The sequence below is a fragment of the Rhinatrema bivittatum genome, chromosome 7 (genome assembly GCF_901001135.1).
Source record: "Rhinatrema bivittatum chromosome 7, aRhiBiv1.1, whole genome shotgun sequence".
NCBI lineage: Eukaryota > Metazoa > Chordata > Amphibia > Gymnophiona > Rhinatrematidae > Rhinatrema > Rhinatrema bivittatum.
Window position 1 is genome coordinate 310,026,907 of NC_042621.1, and position 23,433 is coordinate 310,050,339.

Consider the following 23,433-nt stretch of genomic DNA (forward strand, 5'->3'; position numbering starts at 1 on the left):
GATGCATCGTGCTTTGATGAATGCGCTCCAGATTCATGCGCCGAGTGCCACTTCGATGGGTCGTGTAGCGATGAACACTTCGTTGAATCATGCCCCAATGAGCACTTCGTAGCATCGTGCGTTGTCGAATGCTTCAATGCGTCATGTGCCGATGAATGTGAATCGGCGCGTTTTAATTGCGATGCATCCCAATGTTTTCCATGGTGCTGACGTTACGACGATGCACCCGGACTTTTTTCGGTTCTGGGTTTTTTAGGTGCTGAGGCAACTTGTACCAGTTGAGGGGTCTGGTGTTTCTCACCCCTTGGTTCCTCAGATGAAGCTCGTCTGGACACTGCTTTAATTTTTGATTTAGGTCCCGGGGAGGACTGAATCGAATGCCTCGGAGAAGGCATATAACTCCCCGACGAGGAGGCACCTTCTCTTTCACGGAGTGCAGCAATCTTTGTGGCTCTTTGACTCCTAGCTCTAGGAGACATATGGCCGCAGTCCTTATATTTGGCCTGGTCATGGTCTGGACCTAGACAAATGTAAAAATAATTATGATTGTCAGTGACGGACATTATGTGTCCACACTGACAATATTTGAACCCCAGTTTCTTTGGTGTGGACATTGTAGCATTAAAAAGTGCTGTTTGAGATATCGCAGATGTGATTAAGAAGTGAGAGATAGAGAATTAGCATTGAAAGTTAATTAGAAAGGAAAGTTAGAGACGTCCGTGCCTGAGAGCGGAAAAAAATCGAACTGAAGAGACCGGGCTCGCATTTCGAGCTGGAAGTGCCCCACAGGCGCAACAGATCAAAAACTTTGACTTGGAGACTCAAATGTCTGCCAGGCACCACCGAGATGACGTCACCTAAACAGCATGGCTAATTCAGCCTGCTTATCGACAGAAAATAAATGTTATTAGGCATCTTTATTGACAAAATAGCCTGGGATTAAATACATTTATTTATTTTTTTATCCAATTTATTTCCTGCTCTCTCCAAATAATCGAAGCAGGTTACAAATTAAAATGCTACTGATATAATAAACCCTGGAGACCAGACAAGGCCAAGCCCTGGAATTAGCTCTCACATGAGCTGCTTTGTGCTGTCTCACCTTCCCCACGTCACCATTTCCAGAGAAAGAACTGATGAAACCTGGAAGGAGGCCATTATGTCTCTCACATGAAGAAAGATTTAACCAATTCCTGAGAGAGCTACCAAATGGGAATATAAAATATAAACTTAGCTAGACAGAAATACATGTTATTGAAGAAAATATCTTCGGATTATATCAATAAAAATTACTATTTAGAAGGAGCCATCAGTATACACAGAACTCTCCAAGATAACTCCCATATTTATTCTTGTTCTTCTGAAAATGTGTTACTTACTCAATCTATGAGGGACCTAATGCATCCTTGGGGGTCAGGGGAATGGAACGGGGTTGCATGGGTCCTCAGATCACTGCTCCAACCTGCACTACACTAGAAATCCTCATATTCATATTTTATTTCTTGAATTAGCAATTATAATCGATTTTGTTGGGCAATTTAGGGAGTCTATGCTTGGTTAAGAATCAGACAGCGCTATCCCTGTGTATATCTAGTAGCGCTATGGAGATAAGTAGTAATACAAGCAGATAACCAGAGAATGACCACATGTTTTGTTTTGGTTTTTTTAACAGCTCCAGGATCCTCTCCAGCTAGACCACTAGGTAACTTCAGATTTTTATATGCTCTCTGTTTCATGACATAAAATAGAACAGTAACGCACTTTCTTCAGATCTCACATGTGTTACATATAAGATTGCTATGTGATCATAAGAACATAAGAAAATGCCATACTGGGTCAGACCAAGGGTCCATCAAGCCCAGCATCCTGCTTCCAACAGAGGCCAATCCAGGCCATAAGAACCTGGCAATTACCAGGTTCTTGTGGCCTGGTACTTGCCATCATGGGTAAAAACACCTCTTGTGCAATTTTTATTTTAAAAAGCTTAAGGAAAAAGAAAAATCTTCATTAGCTTAAATCCCAAAATTCTAATGGCTGCTGTCACTGGTTCACTACCAAAGGTTTCTTCAGGGGGTTATTAGCAACGCAGCACTAAAATAAATAGTACATCCCGAATTAATCACAACATAAAACATTTTATTACACTATTACAAAAGCAAAATAAAGAACTTACAAAACAAGTACAATATCAAAAATAAAAAACTGGAGCCCACAAAATCCAACAGTTCCACTTCCATAAACATCATCAGGCCCAAAGAAGATAGAAAAACTTAAATACCCTCATCATTAACCAATTAGGTGATTTTCACTCAGGAAAAAGATTTAGGCATCATCGTAGATATGTTGAATGTAATGATTGGTGTGGAAGTGAGCCCTTACTGCTGCAGTGCAGTTCATGCAGCCTTGTAGGCGAATCTACAAGGTCTACGCCAGCAGCTGGCAAATGCACTGTGTAGAGGGATAGATTGCAGCTTCACCTATGGGTTCTGGCAGCCAACATGTCTTAGTTGGGTCCCTACTGCGGTAGAGAGAGCAAGAATCCAAGGGCATGCCAGGATAAGGGCAGGCAGCAAAATGAAGACACAGAGACAGGCCAAGAGCCAGGGCAGGCAATGGGCAGATGTGGTCAGGTCCAGGGAAGAGGTCAAGTCCAAGTGGCAAGTAAACATGGTCAGATCCAAGCAAGAGGTCAGGTCTAGGCAGCAGGCAAGTGCAGTCAGGTCCAAAGAAAGAAGTTGATTCCAAGAGGTCAGGCTGGAATGGATGAGGACACATGAAGGCACTGGATGAGACAAGGAGAAGGGGACAAGGCTGGACGAGACAAGACAAAGCAGGGATGAGGTGAGGCAAGGCTAGACGCGGCAAGGCTGGAACAAGCAGGAACAGGAATGCAGGAACAATCAGGAAGCAAGAACGCAGGAACAACATGAACTGTTAATTTTTATTATTTATTTGTTTTTTTATAAAGGTGTTCAAAATTAAGCATCACATCAGTGTACAAACTAATCATGCCCTGTTATAGGCATTTAAAACATCAAATTAAAAGAAATAACATTTAATCTTAAAATAAAAGACATATAAAACAACTATAATAGATCAGAAATACAATATTTGTTAGAAAAAATAAAAGATAAAAACACATTTCTAAGATCTTAAAGACTAAAAGAAACTTTGCTAAGCAGAAAACTACTGATCTCACAGTCATGCTGTTCCTAAGGGAAGGCTTGTAAAAAAAAAAAAAAAAGCCAAGTTTTAATGCCTTTTTTAAAGGTTTGCAAATTTGGCTCGAGTCGTAGCTCCTGTGGAAGGGAATTCCACAGCAGAGGGCCAGCAATAGATAGTGCCCGTTCACGCACTGAATTTAAATGAGCCAGTTTGGGGGATGGTACCGGTAAGAGGCCAGTGTTAGCTGACCTAGTGTTCTTTGTGGAACGTGAAAATGTAAAGATGCGGTGAGCCATTCCATTTTGTTATTATACAGAGTTTTGTGAATCATGGATAGTGCTTTGGATTGTATACAGTGAATAATGGGTAACCAGTGAAGTTCTTTAAGTATTGGTGTGATAATGCAGGAGACCTGTTACAGAGGTGACATGGCAGCATTCTGGAGAGCCTTATATACAAGGAGCCAGTAATGTTATCAGTGGGAGCCGCAAGGTCTATTCCCACCATGAGCACTTTAAAGCTCTGAGCGCATGCACATGTAAGAGAACTTCATGAGGGAGCATGGAGATGGTGGCGTTGAGGCACCATGCAATGCTCTCAGCAGTGTTCCTTCACTGGCACCATCTGCACTGCAGAAAGAGGCCAGCACCATCCAGGGTGAATATGGTGGCTTACAAGGTCGACCATTGGGCCGCCAAACATAACAGCATCCCCTCTCCAAAACCCCTCCCCAATCTTCCTGGCCTAGGCTTGTTGGGGAAATGTCTATGGCAGTCCCGTAACAACTGGGGTCTTGGAGGTTTCAAGTGGGCTCAGGTCTAAAATGGTTGCATATGATTAGGTATTAGATTTGGTTCCTGACTTTCTGGGAGTCTAAAATCCCCTCAACTTCATACTGAGAGTCTTCCTCCATTGTGACTTCAGTGGATTTGAAAGGTGGTCTGGGTGGCCAAGATAACTTTTCTGGTTCCAGTAGGGAAATGTGGAAGATGTCATGAGTTCATAGAGATATAGGTACCTTGAATTTATAGGCTATTGGTGCTACTTGCCACACAATGGGAAATGGTCCCACAAATCTTGGGGTGAACTTGAGCAAAGACATTTTAAGGAGTAAGCTTTTGGTCCTAAGCCAAACCAAGTTCCCAGGTTGATGCGATTTGTCGAGAGACCGGGGTATACGAGGATAATGGACAAACACTACATAAAATGGTGAGGACCTGGTCAAGCTTCTCAAATTATTATTGTGGCAAAACTCCGCCCATGGGAGTAAGGATGTCTAATTGTCCTGGCATTGATTTAAGTATGCTCTTAGGAAACCTTTGAGACTCTGATTCATGCACTGAGTTTGCCCATTTCTCTGGGAGTGATAGGCTGAAGTAAGGTCCAACGTAATCCCAAACTTCTTACACAGGCTTTTCCAGAAACAGGCTGTAAACTGTACTCCCCAATCTGAGAGACTATGAAGAGAAGGCCATGCAGCCAAAAGATATGCTTGATGAAAAGAGTGAAATTCAGATGCTAATGGAAAACCAGGGAGAGGTATGAAATGAGCCATCTTTAAAAAGTGATCCACTACCACCCATATAATGGTGTTGCCACCTGAGAGGGGAAGGTCAGTGACAAAGTCAGTAGCCAAGTGGGTCCAGAGTTCCTTGGGGACTGGAAGCGATTATAAATCTCCACCCCCCCCCCCCCCCCCCACTCCCGCCCAAGGACAATTTTGAGAATTCTTTTATTCATGGCACATGTGGGGCAGGACTCTACATATTGCTTCATATCATTCTTTTTCTGAAGCTAGTGCTGGAAAATTAACTCCAGGGTTTGGTTCATGCTTGGATGAGCCACCAAATGTGAGCCCAGTGAAGAATTTTCTGATGCAAACAGTGAGGAATGACAGTCTTCCCAGGTGGCACTGCTAATACAGCAGCAACCACGATTCTTGAGAGGTCGATGATATGCTATGGAGGCTTTAGGGAGCCTTCGGGGTCAAAGGAACAAGAAAGGGCTTCTGCCTGTCAGTTCTTTTCCTCTGGTCGATATCGCAGATCAAAGTTAAACCAGTTGAAGAATAATGACCAGCGGGCTTGCTGCAGGTTTAGTTGTTGTGCTTGCGCCAGATGTTCCAGATTTTTGTGGTCTGTGTAAATAGTCACATTGTGTCTGGCCCCTTCTAACAGATGTTGACATTCTTCTAGCTTTATGGTTAGCAGCTTGTGATCTCCAATAGAGCAATTTCATTCCATAGTTGTTATGCTGTAAGAAGACAGCCCCAACCCTGAGTGTGGAAACATCTTCCTCCAGTAAGAATGAAGTGGAAGAGTGTAGGTGATTTAGGCACAGGTCATGAGTGAATTCCTCCTTGAGGTGCTGAAATGCTTGAACAGAGCTGTTGGTCTAATTCCTTGATAATTGAGCTCTTCTTAGTCAGAGCGGTGAGAGGTGCGGCCAATGTAGAGCAGCAGTGAATGAATTTATGGTAATAGTTCATAAACCCTGGGAAACACTGTAAGGCCTTAAGGCCCATGGGCTGGGACCATTCTAGGATAGCTTTCAGTTTCTCTGAGTCCATGTGTAGGCCTTGCAGAGAAATGATATAACTGAGGAACGAGAGCTTCTCCTATTCGAAAGAGCATTTTTCTATTTTTGCAAATAGGTGGTACTCACGGAGCTTCTAGAGGACTTGCTTCACATGAACTCAGTGTTCTTGCAAGGATTTTGAAAACACTAGGATATCGTCCAGATATACCACCACATGGGAGTAATAAGATCTCAAAAAAATCTTATTAACCATAAACTGAAAAATTGAGGGGGTATTACATAACTCGGGCATCACCAGATATTCATAGTGTCCATCTCGGGTATTAAAAGCAGTCTTCCATTCATCTCCCTTATGGATCCTAATCAAATTGTATGAACCCCCATAGGTAAAGCTTGGTAAATATATGTGCCCCCCCTGAGGCAGTCAAAGAGCTCTGTGATCAATGGGAGAGGATATCTGATCTTCATGGTAATAGTGTTAAGCTCTTGGTAGTCCATGCAGGGGCATTGTTATTATTTGTGATAATTGTAGGTGGATCCTTGGGCAGGTGGCAGATGACCATGCCCACGGGGAAGATCCCGAGAGGGGCCACCGGTCAGGCTCAGAGTTGGGAGACAGACACACACTCGATCTTTTATTAAACTGTATAGTGAACCACCAGAGGTGGCAGTAGTGAGTTGGAAGAGCCCGGCTGGGCTGTAGTCCCTCAGGCACTGGAACAGCGAATATAGTGAGTAGGCAGAGTATGCAGAGTTCAGGAACAGAACCTTGATGGTAACACTCACACAATAGTCTCTTGAAGCAGCCCAGGAGCTGGAAAGAAGTGGGCCCTCGAGGCGCGAGTACCTGGTTCCAGGTAAAGCTCTGAGAGAGAGATGGTAACTCACTGGTGTTGTAGGCAGCGGTGACTTCCTGGCAAAAGTTGTATTTGGTAGCAGGTCCGGAAACATGGGTCCGAGGAGCGAGTACCGGTTCCAGACTGCAACCTAAAAAGCAAGAGAGAGAGCGAGGCCCCCGAGGAGCGGGTAGCCCTGGTAAAGTCCGAGGAGGCAGAGTAGCAAGGTCGCAGAGAGCAAATCCCATGCACAGCGATACCTGATGGAGGAAGCTAGGTAAACTGTTGCTAACTCGAATAGCTAGCAAAAACAAAGACCTTAAATATCCGCGCTTGATGACATCATCTGAGGGGAACGCCCCTGAGGTTCACGCCACAGCTGGTACTTGAGTCAGGGCCACGCGTGTGCCCTTAGGCTTCAGGAGAACATGGCGGAAGCCAGCGTCTAGCCGGTCCGGGGACGCCAGAAATGAACGGCAAGATGATGCCGCGGCAGCCAAACTTCCATCAACCAAAGAGGGAGTCGCAAACAAGGTAAGGTGGGCGAAGTGGAGACGGGCAGCAACGGTCGCAACAGGCATAGCAAACTATCTTTTTCCCCATGAAAAAGAAGCCAGCTCCAGTGAGCAATGAAGAAGGGCGAAAGAACCCTTTGTCCAGATTTTCTTTGATATATTTAGACATGGTCTCTGTTTCGGGCTGAGAGCAGATAGACTCTACACCTGGGTGGTATGTTCCCTGGGACCAAGTCAATAGGACAGTCATAGGAGCAATGAAGTGGCAGGACCTCTCCCTGCTATTTGCTAAAGACATCATCATACTCTACGTACTGCAGTGGCAGACCTGGAAGCTCCAAGGTAACTGTCCAGACAAGGTATACCACAGGTGAGACTTTAGTGAGACATTGTTCATGGCAGTGGGAGCTCTATTTGGTGACTTGTACAGTACCCCAATCGATGTGGGCCTAATGCAGCATGAACCAAGGTAAGCCCAGGATGAATGCATTGATGGCTTTGGACAAGACATATAAACTGGTCTGCTCTCTGTGCAGGATACCTGTCTGCATAGTGAGCGGAATGGTGGCTCTCGTAACAGGCCCTGGCAAGGGTTCTCCATGAAATGATGAGATTGTGAGCAGCATGTCCAAGAGAACTTCATTGGAATCCCATCGTGAAGGACCAAGCTGCCACCAGCGTCAATATCTAGGAAGGCTTGTGTATCGTCGAGAGTTTCCCAAATGAGAGGCATACTGGTACCAAGATTTCTGGTGAGGTGCATAATTGACCTAGGGTGGCCTCTCCCATTAGGCCTAAGTCCCAGAGTTTCTCAGTTTAGCCAGGAATGGCTTGTGAAGTGCCCAGATGCAGCACAATATAAGCAGAAGTTGAGATGGCACTGCCTCTGTTTCTGTTCTGTAGACGACTTGAGGCAGTCTATTTGCATGGGTTCCTCTTCAGCTGACTGACTCAGGAGAAAGCCTGGAAACTACTGGGTGCTGGAAATTAGAGGCAAGGCGAACGATACGTTGAGTTAGGCCCCTCTCTCGAGCCCTATCTTGAAATCTAAAGTCCAGTTGTATGGCCAAGCTGATTAGTTCCTCCAAAGAATCAGGCAGATCCTGACCAGTCAGCTTATCTTTGATGCACTCAGAGAACCCTTGCCTGAACATGGCGATCAAACTATCATGGCCCCATTGCAATTTGGCTGCCAGAGTTTGAATATGCATCGAATATGCCTGATCTAGAGAAGCTCCATGGCCATGGAGGATTTGTGGCAGAGTTTGTCAAAAATCATGTGAAACTCTTGCAAGAAGTTGCTCAGATACCCTAGAAGAGGGTAGTCTCTTTCCCAGAGGGGAGAAGCCCAGGCTAGGGTGGGTCCACCCAACAATGATTGTATCCAGCAATGATTCAAGAAACCTGTACATTAGTGGGATCTTTATCATACCTTGGAATGGAGGCAGATGAAGCATAGGAGTAGCAGGCCAAACCGGAGGTGCTAGAATAGGAAGAGAAGGCGCTGGACAAGCAGCCATGCCATGAAGATAACCGGCCATGTATTAAATTTGGTCTTGCTACTGTTTTAGCTGGTTGGCTAGCCCGGCAATGGTGGAGACCTGGAATGAGTTTGCCAAGCTCATGGCCTCAGCAAACTGCAATGATTGGCATGAAAGTGAGCCCTTTCTGATACAGTGTAGTTGATGCAGCCTCATAGGTAAACCTATGAGGCCTATGTCGGCAGCTGGCAAATGCACCCTGTAGCGAGATAGACTGAAGTTTCACCTATAATAGCCACCTCCCCCCTCAGGTTGAGCCCTTGAATTCTGGCGGCTAGCAGGGCTTAGCCAGGTCCCTAAGGCGGTGGAGAGAGCAAGGGTCCAAAGGCACAACAGGGTCAGGGCAGGCAGCAAGCTGGAGACAGGGGGACAGGCCAAGATTCAAGAGGTCAGGTCTAGGCAGCAGGCAAACATGGTCAAGTCCAGACAAGAGATCAGGTTCAAGTGACAGGCAAATGTGGTCGTCCAAGCAAGAAGTAAGAACCAGGCAATAGGCAAGCACGGTCAGGTCCAAAGCAAGAGGTCGATACCAGGAGGTCAGGCCAGAATGGACGAGGACACATGAAGGCACTGGATGAGACAAATAAAAGGGTATGAGGCTGGATAAGGCAAGCTGGACAAGACAAAGCAGAGCTGGATGGAGCAAGGTTGGACGAGGCAAGACAGGAACAAACAGGAACAGGTAAGCAGGAAAACAGGAGCAACACATACTGATAATGCAGGAGACCAGCTGCTGAGGCATCCTGGCAATATTCTGGAGAGCCTTATATACAAGGAATCAGTGATGTCATCAGAGGTCACCATGGGGTTTACTCCCACCGTGAATCCTTTCATACTCTGAATGCTCTACCCATATACCGCCTCTTTTTTGTATGATGGAAGATTGGGCTTCCAAATGGCTGATAAAATTTAACGTGAACAAGAGCAAAGTGACACATATAGGGAAAAATAACTCTTGCTGTAGTTACACAATGTTAGGAGCTACCACCCAGGAAAGAGATCTAGGTGTCATAGTGGATAATACATTGAAACTGTCAGCTCAGTGTGCTATGGCGATCAAAAAAGCAAACAGAATGTTAGGGATTATTAGGAAGGGAATAGCAAATAAAAGAATGGATGTCATAATGTCTCTACATCGCTTCATGTTGAGACCACATCTTGAATACTGTGTGCAATTCTGGTCCCGAATCTAAAAAAAATAAGATATAGTTGCACTGGAGATGTTACAGTGGTGAAGTCTCCTCCAGAGTCTCTACAGCGCCGCCTCCCGGCTGTGACGCTTCCTGTGGGTCCCCACAGTATAACATCTACCATTTCAGCCGGCCCAAGGGTTCACGACCGTAACAGGAGAAAATGCAGAGAAAGGCGACCAAAATGATATAAAGGGAATGGAATCGCTGCCCTATGAGGAAAGGCTAAAGAAGTTAGGGCTGTTCAGTTTGGAGAAGAGATGACTGAGAGGAGATATGATCGAGGTCTATAAAATCATGAAAGGACTTTAACAAATTAATGTAAATCGGTTATTTACTCTCTCAGATAATAGAAGAACCAAGGGGCACTCCATGAAATTAGCAAGTAGCACATTGTAAACAAATCGAAGAAAATTCTCTTTCACTCAGTGCATAGTTAAGCTCTGGAATTCATTGCCAGAGGATGTGGTTACAGCAGTTAATCTAACTGGGTTTGAAAAAGGTTTAATATGTTACTAGAGGAAAAATCCATAAACTATTCATTAATAAGCAATAGTGGCTTGTGATTTATTTAATGTTTGGGTACTTACTTGCCAAACATTACTTGTGACTTGTATTGACCACTATTGGAAACAGGATACCGGGCTTGATAGACCCTTGGTCTGACCCAGTATGGCATAACTTATGTACCATATTCATGCATAAGTAATCCTCTACTTGCGTACTTCGTTATAAACATTGAAAATATGCACGTATTTTTACTTTCATGCACACATATACAGTGTTAAAAAGAGGCGGTCTGGGGAGTTCCAAAGCAGGACCAACACTTACACGCATATAAGTTGCTATTTTAAAAGACACTTACATGTGTACGTTTTCATTTTACTCACATATTCTTATACCAGCTAATAATCTCTCAAACTTGATAGTAAATGTGATTATTGTGCAGTACTGACAGGGTGGGAGGTCCTGTGGACTGGAGGTAGTTCAGGATGAAGAATCAGGGAAGTCTTGATGACATCACTGCAAGTACCTCCAGCCAAAACAACCAGACACATTACACTTAGAGATCGGGCCTTCTCCACAGCTGGTCCAAATTTATGGAACACCATTCCCCCGGATCTTAGAATGGAACCAAGCATCTCAACATTCAAGAAAAGACTTAAGACGTGGCTGTTCACGCAGGCCTTTCCTAACTCTAACAGTATTTAACTCCCATCAATCAACACACTTCGCTATTAATAGCATTAATAGCCACCTCTTACAATGTTATTATATATATATAATTATCTGATCTTCATTTTCCTTCTTTCTCCAAGTTATTTATTTCCTTGTTACATGTAACTGCTTTTCTGCACGATTGTTCAAATTGTAAAGTTTATTGTAATTGCACCCCTGTTTCTTGTGAACCAGCATGATGGGACTTCCGTCTTGAATGTTGGTATATAAAAAACGTAAATAAATAAATAAATAAATAAATAAATAAATAAATTGAGAAGCACTGGGTGAACTGGTGGACTATATGGTAAACTGGTTAATTTCCTCGAGGCGTGCATGCTGTAAAATTGGCTGAGTTACGCGAGTAAATCGAGACTCAAACGACTAAGCCCTAGTTTACATTCATGTGTAAAATATATGCATGTATACTTTTAAAATGGGTGAGTAAAGCAGGTACATTCAATGGATTGAAATATGTGGTTTCAATGCATGGCATGTCTTGTTACATTGGTCTCCATACTCGCATATGTTGTGGGGTAAACATTTGTGCATTTTATAATATTCACATATGTGATTCATGCATGTTATAAAATACTGTGGCAAAAGTTTGTATGGCCACATACTCGCATATACGCTGCCGTATGCAGCTGTTTGAAACATATCCTCCCTGAGAGCACAATGAGAAATATAACACAGAAAGGTTGTCCTGCTGACTTCAGGTCTAACTGATGTAATGTTGGTGTGGATCGGTGAACTTAAAGATAAATCAAACCACAAAGACAAGTGACAATATAACAATGCCACACACACAACATTCTTCCCTGAAAAATTGTTAGGTCCCACCCCAAAGCAGCTCAACGCGAAACTCAGGCTAATGTTGGCAGATATTTGTGTTCACATCCTGAATAATGCACAGTGACCACATTTAAGCTTCATATTTGATCCTTGGCAAAGAAGAATTTTTCTTCTCAAAATGTTTTTGTACAAATGTAAAAATTTCAAGAGAAGTATATTTTCCAAAAACGTGTGTTGAGAGGTTTTTATGACCAATGATTGCAACAATGTGTGCTTGTCAGTAATGCAATACTAATATATATGAGCTATTTTCCTCCTTTTTGTAAAATAAATTGAGTATTGTTTCATCAAATCACTGCAAATTTGAATTTCAGTGAAGAATTGTTTGTGGATTAACCTAAAGACCCTCACTTCTGATTCTAATTTGGATCATTCTAACCTGATTCAGACTGTGACCCACCTCAGACTGAGCCAGATTGTTGTGTCATATTTCATTGACTCAGATGTTCCTGACTGCTATAGAAATCTGCTACCAGGTCTGGGATGTGTACCTCATATTCTGGCTGACTGCTGACACATCATAAGAGAGATGATAAGTTTCATTACGTTGCATTCTTAGAAATACGTTTCACTGTAAGAAATAAGCACCCCCCCTTCCCCCGCTTATTTCTGTAAACCGATGTGACATCACTTATCTAAATAAATAAATAAATAATTTTGGGAGCATGGGGAAAGGGAGCTTCCATAGATTAGAGGACTCAAAATGTTTAAGAAATAAACCTGCTTAGGAAGCCTCACCCTGTGCAATTTAACAAATATCTTTTGCCATTTCAGATCAGCCTCAAGCTCTGCGACTAGCTAACGGAGAGGACCAATGCAGGGGTCGTGTTGAAGTTTACTACAACGGAGTCTGGGGCACAGTTTGTGATAATGGATGGGATCTCACTGATGCTCAGGTCGTGTGCAGGCAGCTGGGCTGTGGGTCGGCGCTTTCTGCCCCAGGAAATGCCTTTTATGGTCAAGGCGCAGGAAGTGTCCTTCTGGGTAGCGTGCAGTGTACAGGAAGTGAACCCTATCTGTGGCAGTGCTTTAACAGTGGCTGGGCCACGAGTGTCTGTGGCCATGCAAGAGATGCTAGCGTTGTATGCTCAGGTAAATGGAGTTTATTCATCATATCTGCTTTATGTGGGTGTGTTTCTAGCAATTTATATCCGTCACTACACTATTATCATTGCATAGAACAGATTCAAGATTCATTACCTCCAAGTAGCACTCACAGTCCATGGGGGAAGCTTGACCTAAACACTGCTTCTGGCATAATAAAGCCTGGAGATCAGACAAGGCAAAGCACTTGAATTAGCTCTTAAATGAGCTGCTTTGTGCTGTCTTACCTTCCCCAGGTCACCATATGCAGAGAAAGAATTGTTAAAACCTGGAAGGAGGCCATTATGGCTCCTATATCAAGGAAGATTTAACTAATAAGAAATTACTATTTTCTTGATAATTTCCTTTACTTTAGGACAGACAGATGAATCCAGAACCAGTGGGTAATGCACCTCTACCAGCAGATGGAGATGAAGCAAAACTGACATCACGGTATATAGATACCCCTGCAGTGACACCAGCCTACCAGTATTCTCTACAAAGCTAACTGTGGTCAAACTAACAAAAACTTGATTATTAACAGATAAGCATTCCAGCAATCAGCCAACAGGAAAACACCTAGCCCAAATAAAAAGTGTAAAAATTTCAATAACATTAAGCTAGGGACTGGATTGACACTTACCAGTACTCCTTGGAATACATAGCCACATGGGAGGACCGTTGCACAATCATTCGGCAGCCAAGGGTGGGAAGCTGGATTCATCTGTCTGTCCTAAAAAAAAAAAAAAGGAAATCAGGTAAGTAGTAATTTCTCATTTCTTAGCATCCAGACAGATGAATTCAGAACCAATGGGATGTACCCAAGCTATTCCCGAATAGGGCGAGAAGCTACCTGTAGTCCAGTTATAACCACACATGCAAAGGCTGCATCCTCCTGGTCCTGCACATCCAGATGACAATGCCTGGAAAAGTTATGTAAGGAGGACTATGCTGCAGCTCGGCAGATGAACAAGAAACAACAAACTAAACTCCGCCCATGACATCCAGCCAATAGATGTTCCACAGAAACCCTTCTGCACTCCTGCACCCTTGCGCTGTCAGTTCATGACAGTGAACACCCCAACCCTGGAGACTCACATCTGCAAGAGTACTAGCCAGTCCGATGATCTTAGGGAAATACCTTTCCCTAGATGATTTGCTTTGAAATACCTCTGTAATTGAGAGCAGATCTCCATCAGCAGGAGAAGCAAAATGTAATAATCTTGAGACTGTGAGCACCCAGAAGCCAGAAGAATGCACTCAAGAGGACACAAATGCACCCTCATCCACAGCACTAACTCCAGGGGTGCTGCCATCAATCCGAGCACCTAAAGATAAGACCACACTACCGGTCGAATCGTGTTCGTCAATATCTGCATCTCCGTCACCAGCATCTTCCATAATATGAGAACTTTCTTTGGCTCAGACATGGATTCAGTCCCAACATACTCAATGTCTGGGACTCAGTCCCAGTAACTCAACTTGATGAAAGAACTGCAGCTTAGCTCTAAACAGTTCCAATTTTGGAGGAATTTCCATCCTCCAGGGAACAATGATCGGTTTCACCATTCATGCCATCATGATCCCCATCGGAAAGACCGGCAGCCACTTTAGTTACGCCAGACGCTTACACGCAGCACCATGCATGCAGAGTTTCACTGCCTGCAACCCAGAACAAACAATAGAAGTTGGGGCCGAGGACTGAAGAAGACAGAGGGATCATTGCCAAAACCAGGGGCACCTATCCAGATTCCACTGAACTATTATCCCCGCTGACAAACCAGTTAGGGGAGGTACAAGTTAAGCAACCCTTCTGGACAATTTTTTTTTTTCAGTCCCTCGCAAGGCTGGGAAGAAGCGGGCTTAGTAAAAATCAGATGAAGGCAATTTATTCTGAGCCTCCAAGCAAAGCTGGCTCAATTATAGAGAACGCCTGGCTGAGACGCCCAAATATGACAAATATCACAGAGGGTAAGGCATTTAGGTGTCCTAGGTATAAGCACTATCAGTCTATCAGAACACCAAATAAGTGTCTGAAAGTTGGGCATCCAGCTGAAGCCACCTCAAAAAATCTAGGCGTCCAAAATATAGTCTTCTGAATTATTTTGGATGTCCAAAGCTTACTATATGTGCTGCCAAAGCAAGCACCAAGCACCCAAATTATAGGTTTCCTAATTTAGGCATCCAAAAATGTGGGCACTCCACACCGTAATCGATGGGCACAGAGGCCGTACTGCTTGAGTGCAGATATAAACGTGTACAAAATTAGGCGCAAAGGAAAAAGATCTAGACATCATCTAGACATCACACGGCTCAGTGTGCTGCAGCAGTCAAAAAAGCAAACAATGTTAGGAATTATTAGGAAGTGAGTGGTGAATAAAACGGAAAATGTCATAATGACTCTGTAACGACCATGGTGAGACCGCACCTTGAGTACTGTGTACAATTCTGGTCACCTCATCTCAAAAAAGATAACACTGCACTGGAGAAGGTACAGAGAAGGGCGACCAAAATGATAAAGGGGATGGAACAGCTTCCCTATGAGGAAAGGCTGAAGAGGTTAGGGCTGTTCAGCTTGGAGAAGAGAACGGATGAGGGGGGATATGATAGAGGTCTTTAGAATTATGAAGGGTCTAGAACGGGTAGATGTGAATCAGTTATTTACTCTTTCAGATAATAGAAGGACTAGGGGGCACTCCATGAAGTTAGCAAGTAGCACATTTAAAACTAATCAGAGAAAATTCTTTCACTGAATGCACAATTAAGCTCTGGAATTTGTTGCCAGAGGATATGATTAGTGCAGTTAGTGTAGCTGGGTTTAAAAAAGATTTGAGTTCTTGGAGAGAAAGACTGATACGTCACTTTCAATGCATATCCAGCATAGCTCTCTGCTTCAACGGCAGGAGGGAATGAAGAAAAGGGGATCTATACAGACAACAACCAAGGACTGAATTACATAGTCTGGGTAAACAAATAAACATGGGTATAGCTTGCTTATTGCGGCGGTTACCACCCATAACTAATTAAGCTTTTTCACTTAGATGCTGTTCCAACACTGCTCTCTACATTAATGGCGGGGGTGGAAGGGAAATAGAACCAAAAGGTTACTAAGGGCCAAGAGTAACAGATAAGTATGAGAAAAAAAAGTGTGAAAGCTTGCTGGGCAAACTGGATGGGCCGTTTGGTCTTCTTCTGCTGTCATTTCTATGTTTCTATGTTTCATTAACTGCTATTAATCAAGTTGACTTAGGAAATAGCCACTGCTATTACTGACATCAGTAGCATGGGATCTACTTAGTGTTTGGGTACTTGCCAGGTACTCATAGCGTGAATTAGCAACTGTTGAAAACAGGATGCTGGGCTTGATGGACCCTTGGTCTGACCCAGTATTGCAATTTCTTATGTTCTTATGGACGTTCCCAACCAACTGGACATCTAACAAAAACGTCTAACTAGGCGTCCAATCAAGCTAGCCATTGGATGCACATTCTGGACGCAGTCGGGCACAGTCGCACAATCCGACGGAACTGAAGAGGGCAGCTAATTCGCAGGAAAAAAAGCGCCAACGCCATTGCGACTTAGCATGCAGCGAACAAAAAAGAAGCCTGAGAGCAGAGCCTAGACCAAATGGCTGCTCAACCCGCCAGCTGCCCGCGTTCCCCGCTCCCACAGAAGCGGAACACAAGTCGGATCGGCACTCTGAGCACAGAGACTGAAGGAGAGAGGAACTCTTACAAAACTCACTCTCTACTTACAATAACACAATAACACAAACATCCCTGCTAAGAACAAAATCGGTCTCAGGCTGCAGGAGGAGAGGGCACCTTTACCGCCACGCTCAGTTTCCTGCACCAGCTGCATTTCAGCTGATTCAACAGCTAAGTCCATGCTGGCTAAAAAAAACAGCTACCAGACCAAGGCACTCACCTCAGGAATTCTCAACTAGGCGAGGGACCATTTGGTATCACCGCAGAAGAGATGGGCAAATTAAATTTCCTTCTTCTTTCTATTTGAAGCAAACCCCGGTAGGGAGATACACGTCCATTCTCTGCTGGAGACAGAGAATACTGGCAGGCTGATGTCACTACAGGAGTATATATACTGTGATGTCAGCTTTGCTCCTTCTCCATCTGCTGGTAGAGGTGCATAACCCACTGGTTCTGGATATATGTGTCTGAACACTAAGAAATTCCTAAGAGAGCTTCCAAATGGGAAGATGAAATAGAGACTTAGCTAGACAGGAATACATGTTATTGGAGAAAATAAAATGGGATTAAATAAATAAAAATTACTATTTAGAAGGCGCCATCAGTATACACGACACTCTACAAGATAACTCCCATAGTTCTTCTTCTTCTTCTGTAAATGTGCTATTCAAACTATGGAGGGTCCCAAGATCTCTGCTCCAACCTGCAGTACACTAAAAATTCTAACATTCATATTTTATATCTTGTATTAGCAATTATAACACACTAGTAGTAAAAGTCTGCCCAAGGACAGGGAAATACTGTGAAGTGTTCAAAGTGCGTAATTGAGATGTGTGGTAGTAGAGAGTGGATTGGAGAATACAGAGTGAGAGACGGGCAGGGCTGGAGAGGGGGGCAGAGCTGAATATTACAGGGAAAACGAAGGGTGGAGATCAATTTTCATACAGACAGAGAAACGGGTGGAGTTGGAGGTACATGGAGGGATAGGGACAAAACTCAGTTTGCATACTGTTAATGCAAGTGTGGGGAAACTATCCTCTTTATTATAGTTAGATTTTATTGGGTACTTAGGGGAGACTATGCTTGGTTAAGAAGCAGACAACAATATTCCTGTGCATATGTAGTAGCAATATAGAACAGTCGCAGATAACCAGGGAGTGACACAAATTATTTTTTTATTTTATTTTTTTAACAGCTCCAGGATCGTCTCCAGCTAGACCACTAGGTAACTTCAGATTTTAATATGTTGTGTTTCATGATATGAAATAGAACCAAGGAAAGGATAAGTGCAAGGTGATGCATATAGGGAAAAATAACCCATGCTATAATTACACAATGTTGGGTTCCATATTAGGTGCTACAACCCAAGAAAGAGATCTAGGCGTCATAGTGGATAACACATTGAAATCGGTTCAGTGTGCTGCGGCAGTCAAAAAAGCAAACAGAATGTTGGGAATTATTAGAAAGGGAATGGTGAATAAAACAGAAAATGTCATAATGCCTCTGTATCGCTCCATGGTGAGATCGCACCTTGAATACTGTGTACAATTCTGGTCGCCGCTTCTCAAAAAAGATATAATTGCGATGGAGAAGGTACAGAGAAGGGCTACCAAAATGATAAAGGGAATGGAACAGCTCCCCTATGAGGAAAGACTAAAGAGGTTAGGGCTGTTCAGCTTAGAGAAGAGACGGCTGAGGAGGGATATGATAGAGGTGTTTAAAATCATGAGAGGTCTAGAACGGGTAGATGTGAATCGGTTATTTACTCTTTCGGATAGTAGAAAGACTAGGGGGCACTCCATGAAGTTAGCATGGGGCACATTTAAAACTAATCGGAGAAAGTTCTTTTTTACTCAATGCACAATTAAACTCTGGAATTTGTTGCCAGAGGATGTGGTTAGTGCAGTTAGTATAGCTGTGTTTAAAAAAAGGATTGGGTAAGTTCTTGGAGGAGAAATCCATTACCAGCTATTAGAGAATAGCCACTGCCATCAGCAATGGTAACATGGAATAGACTTAGTTTTTGGGTACTTGCCAGGTTCTTATGGCCTGGATTGGCCACTGTTGGAAACAGGATGCTGGGCTTGATGGACCCTTGATCTGACCCAGTATGGCATTTTCTTATGTTCTTATGTTTTAACAGTAATGCACCTTCATCAGATCACAAAATTGGAGAAATTACTTACCTGATAATTTCGTTTTCCTTAGTGTAGACAGATGGACTCAGGACCAAAGGGTATAGTGTGCTCCTGATTTCAATCTGATGTCAGCCCTAGTACACATACCCCTGCAGGACACCTTGCTCTTCAGTATTCTCTTCGAAAAGTAATTGTGGATATATGTATGACTGAATAACTTGATTAACTTGGTTAACTTTGATTAACTTGAACTGGTTGCTGTGGTTATAGCTGGAGACCGCCAGTGCACTCAACTGAGAAACGCTGACACCCGGTAGGTATGGGTGTCCTATTCAGAGGGAAGCTTGGTTTACCCATGTTTGTCTTGTTCTCGGGGATTGTCCTCCAAGGTTTCCGTGATTGTCAGCAGCCGTGGGCTGGATGCTGAGTCCATTTGTCTACACTAAGGAAAACGAAATTATCAGGTAAGTAATTTCTCCATTTCCTAGCGTGTAGCAGATGGACTCAGGACCAATGGGATGTACAAAAGCTACTCCCGAACCGGATGGGAGGCTGCCCATGGCCCACTTAGTACTGCCCTTGCAAATGCTCTGTCCTCCCGAGCCTGAACATCCAGAAGATAGAACCTAGAAAAGGTATGAATGGAGGACCATGTCGCCACCCGACAGATCTCGGCGGGTGACAGCATCTTGGTTTCCACCCAGGACACTGCCTGGGCTCTAGTGGAATGGGCCTTGACTTGTAGAGGTGGAGGCTTGCCTGCCTCTACGTAGGTCGCTGATAACTTCTTTAATCCAGCAGGCTATGGTTGCCCGGGAGGCCGCTTCCCCTTGTTTCTTCCCGCTGTGAAGGATGAAGAGGTGGTCTGTCTTTTGTACGGATTCCAACCTTTCCAGATATCGGAGTAGGAGTCTGCCGACATTAAGATGGTGAAGGCGGCGAGATTCTTCCGATTCCTTATGCACGACTAGCGATGGCAGCGAAATGGTTTGGTTTAGATGGAAGTGAGAAGCCACCTTTGGTAGGAAGGAAGGGACCATGCGTAGCTATATGGATCCTGGTGTGAACCTGAGGAACGGTTCTCGACAGGACAGTGCTTGGAGCTCAGAGATGCGACGGGCCGAACAGACTGCCACTAGAAATGCAGTCTTCAATGTTAGTAGTCGGAGGGACAGACAGAGGGTGGGCCTGAAGGAGGCTCCTGCTAGGAAGTCTAGAACTAGATTGAGATTCCATAAAGGACCCAGCCACTTTAGCGGTGGTCGGATCTGTTTGACCCATTTCAGGAAGCGGGAGATGTCCGGGTGAGAGGCTAGGCTGCACCCTGATGGAGTTGAGAGACAAGCCCTTCTGTAAGCCGTTCTGCAAGAATTCCAGAATCGTGGGAATTTATTTTTTTTTGTAATTCTTTATTTTTCAAATTTTGAAAATATACCCAAGACATCAAACTTGTACAGAAAAAAAGTTGTTTGTCATTACAAATATTATGATGCTCAATGAAAATAAGAAATTAAATGTTACAATGACCATCAACAAAATTATAAGAAATGGAGAGGGGACGGAGAAAGGTAATAATGAGCATTATATAGGCAAATACTATGACAAATCAGGTCACTGCACACTAGTACATACCCTTTTTTATATAGCAGAAGCAGTAACTGGATTCTCCTGGGATAATGACCGTATAAAGGCTCTGAGCTGGTCTGGTTCTAAGTAAACATATTGTACATTCCTATATCTTATACAGCATTTTGCGGGATACTTTAACACAAAGCTCGCACCAAGTTGTAACACCTCTGATCTCATTTGTAAGAATTCCTTACATCTCACCTGAGTTACTTTAATAACATCAGGGTAAATCCAAATAGGGTGACCAAAAAAGGATACCTGCCTATTTCTTAGAAATAATTTTAAAACATAATTTCTTTCAGACAAAAATGCAAAAGAAATAAGTAAAGGCTTCCTAGTTTTGATCTCAGAGTCCAATGAAGTTTCCAAGAAATTTGTTAAATCCAAATTTTCCATTAGAGGGCCAGCTCCGGCTTGCTCAGTGGTTTCCCTATGTTGTAAATAATAAGCCTTAACAATAACAGGGGTAGCGGCTTCTGGAATCTTTAATATTCGACTCATATAAGTCTTGAACATATCTAGAGGGGATGTCAAGGGTTGAACAGGAAAATTAAGAACTCTCAAATTGTGAGCTCTTAAAGAGTTCTCTATTCCCTCTAATCTTTTATTGGCAATTTTCTCAGATGTTATTAACTTCTGTTGAACTTTCTCTATAGAATCCACTCTTTTTTCTACACCATCCATTTTCTCATTAAATGTTCTTATCAGTTTATTATTGGTTATCGTTTGCTCTCTTGTATCCAGGGTTATTTGAGAGAGAGTTTTTATAGATGTTTCTATAGACTTCAGAGCAGCCCAAATTCCTTCTAGTGTTATATTTGTTGTATTTGATATCCCAAAACCAGCAGTCATTGCCCTCAATCGGTTTTCTCCCTCCTCCAAGTTACCTTGCACGCTCCTGGCAGTTCCTTGCAGTGAGGAGGCTTGTTCCCCCCGATGTCGCTCGTCCACCGGACTGGGGATGGCCGCCTCCGTAGTTTTTCCCGGGCTGGCCTTCTCCTCTCTCATTCCGATGGGCTCTCTAGCTCGAGTCGCTCCGCATGCTCCACCCAGATTTGCTTTCTGGGGAGTCTCTACCACGACCGGGCTGCAAGGTTCACCGCTGTTGTCGATTGCTGGAGCAGGCCGCTTCGACTCGCCGGGGCTCAGAGAGATGTCCAGGGTCAAGGGTGGAGTCGCTTGCTCCAGCGACTCCGTTCCAGCGACCACTCTCACCGGCGTTGAGGCTGTAGGTCCGGCGAAGAATCCGTCGATTCAAGGCTGTGAGGGCTCAAGGGGGGGTAAGCTATCGTCCACCCCCCTCACCCTCCCTTTTCTTTTAGTATGCGGCATTCTTAGGCAATTTTAATAGAAGAATCAGTCAGCCTTCCCTCAGCATTCCTCACCGATCTAGTGTGCGGCGGCCATCTTGCTCCGCCCCTCCCCCAGAATCGTGGGAATTTTGACTGTCCGCAGGAAGATGATGCAGTCTTCACACCAGGCTTCGAATATTCTTCATATTCGTATGTAGGTTAGAGATGTGGAAAACTTGCGTGCTCGGAGCAGAGTGTCAATTACTGCCCCCGAGTATCGACTCTTCTTCAGACGTGTTCTCTCAATGGCCAGACCATAAGAGAGAATCGAGTTGAGTCTTCATGGAGGATCGGACCTTGTTGGAGCAGATCCCTGTGTGGAGATAGAGGGAGAGGGCTCCCTGTCAGTAGTCTTCGCATGTCTGCATACCACGGCCTTCTTGGCCAATTCGGGGCCACTAGAAGTACTGATCCCCTGTGGTGCTCTATCTTGTGGATGATCCTGCCCAGTAGCGGCCACGGAGGGAAGGTACACAGCAGGATTTCCTGTGGCCAGGCCTGGACGAGAGCATCGATCCCTTGGGATTGTGGTTCCCGTCTGCGACTGAAGAAGTTGGGAACTTGGGCATTTGACCGGATTGCCAGGAGGTCCATGGCTGGTGTTCCCCAGCGGTTCACTATCAACTGGAAGGCTGTGTTCGACAGCCTCCACTCCCCTGGGTCTAGACTTTCTCTGCTGAGGTAATCCGCCATGATGTTGTCTTTTCCTGCGATGTGGGCGGCTAAGATCTCTTGTTGGTTTGATTCCACCCATGCCATTAGGGGACACCTGTTGGCTTCTGGTTCCTCCCTGGCGGTTGATGTAGGCCACTGTTGTGGTGTTGTCAGACATGACTCTGACCGCTTCGCCCCGGAGTCTGGGACTGAACCATAGGCAGGCTAGCCTGACTGCCTGTGCTTCCAGTCGGGTGATGTTCCATCTCGACTCTTCCTCGTCCCATTGCCCCTGGGAGGTCAGTTCCTGGCAGTGGGCTCCCCACCCTCATAGGCTCGCATCCGTGGTGAGCAGGATCCAGGTCGGCGGGGATAGCCTTACTCCCTTGCTCAGATGGTCTTCTTGTAGCCACCATCGTAGCTGGGTTCGAACTTCCTCTGGGAGCTGGAGGCGGACGGAGTAATTCTGGGACATCAGATTCCATCGTGACAGTAGGGAACACTGTAGAGGTCGCATGTGAGCTCTCGCCCATGGGGCCACTTCCAGTGTGGATATCATGAGACAGAGGACTTGAAGGAAGTCCCACACCTTGGGGCGAAGGCTGCTAAATAGGTTTTGCAATTGGTTCATCAGTTTTATTCTCCTGGTAGGAGTCAGGATGAACTTGTCTTGTCTGGTGTCGAACCGGACTCCCAGCTATTCCAGAGATTGGGAGGGCTGCAGACATCTCTTGATTGTGTTGACAACCCACCAGAGGTTCTCCAGTAGAGTTTTGACTCTGGTTGTTGCCTGATGACTTTCCTCTGGGGATTTTGCCCTGATCAGCCAATCGTCCAGGTATGGGTGTATGAGGATTCCTTCTGTCCTCAGTGTCACCGCCACTACAACCATGATTTTGGTGAATGTTCGGGGAGCTGTGGCTAGCCCGAATGGTAGTGCCCGGAACTGATAGTGGTGGTCCAGGATCGAGAAGCATAAAAAACGCTGATGCTCATGATGGACCGGGATGTG

General features: G+C 44.5%; 1 protein-coding gene across 1 annotated transcript in view; it reads left to right on the forward strand.

Annotated features, from left to right (window-relative positions):
• Positions 1–23,433, forward strand: part of LOC115096252 (deleted in malignant brain tumors 1 protein-like) — a 397,025-nt gene that overhangs the window by 127,149 nt on the left and 246,443 nt on the right. Inside the window, exons 11-13 of the mRNA XM_029610760.1 lie at positions 1,673–1,702; positions 12,633–12,950; positions 17,844–17,873. Of these exons, the coding sequence (XP_029466620.1) occupies positions 1,673–1,702; positions 12,633–12,950; positions 17,844–17,873 (378 nt within the window). The remainder of the gene's footprint in view (positions 1–1,672; positions 1,703–12,632; positions 12,951–17,843; positions 17,874–23,433) is intronic.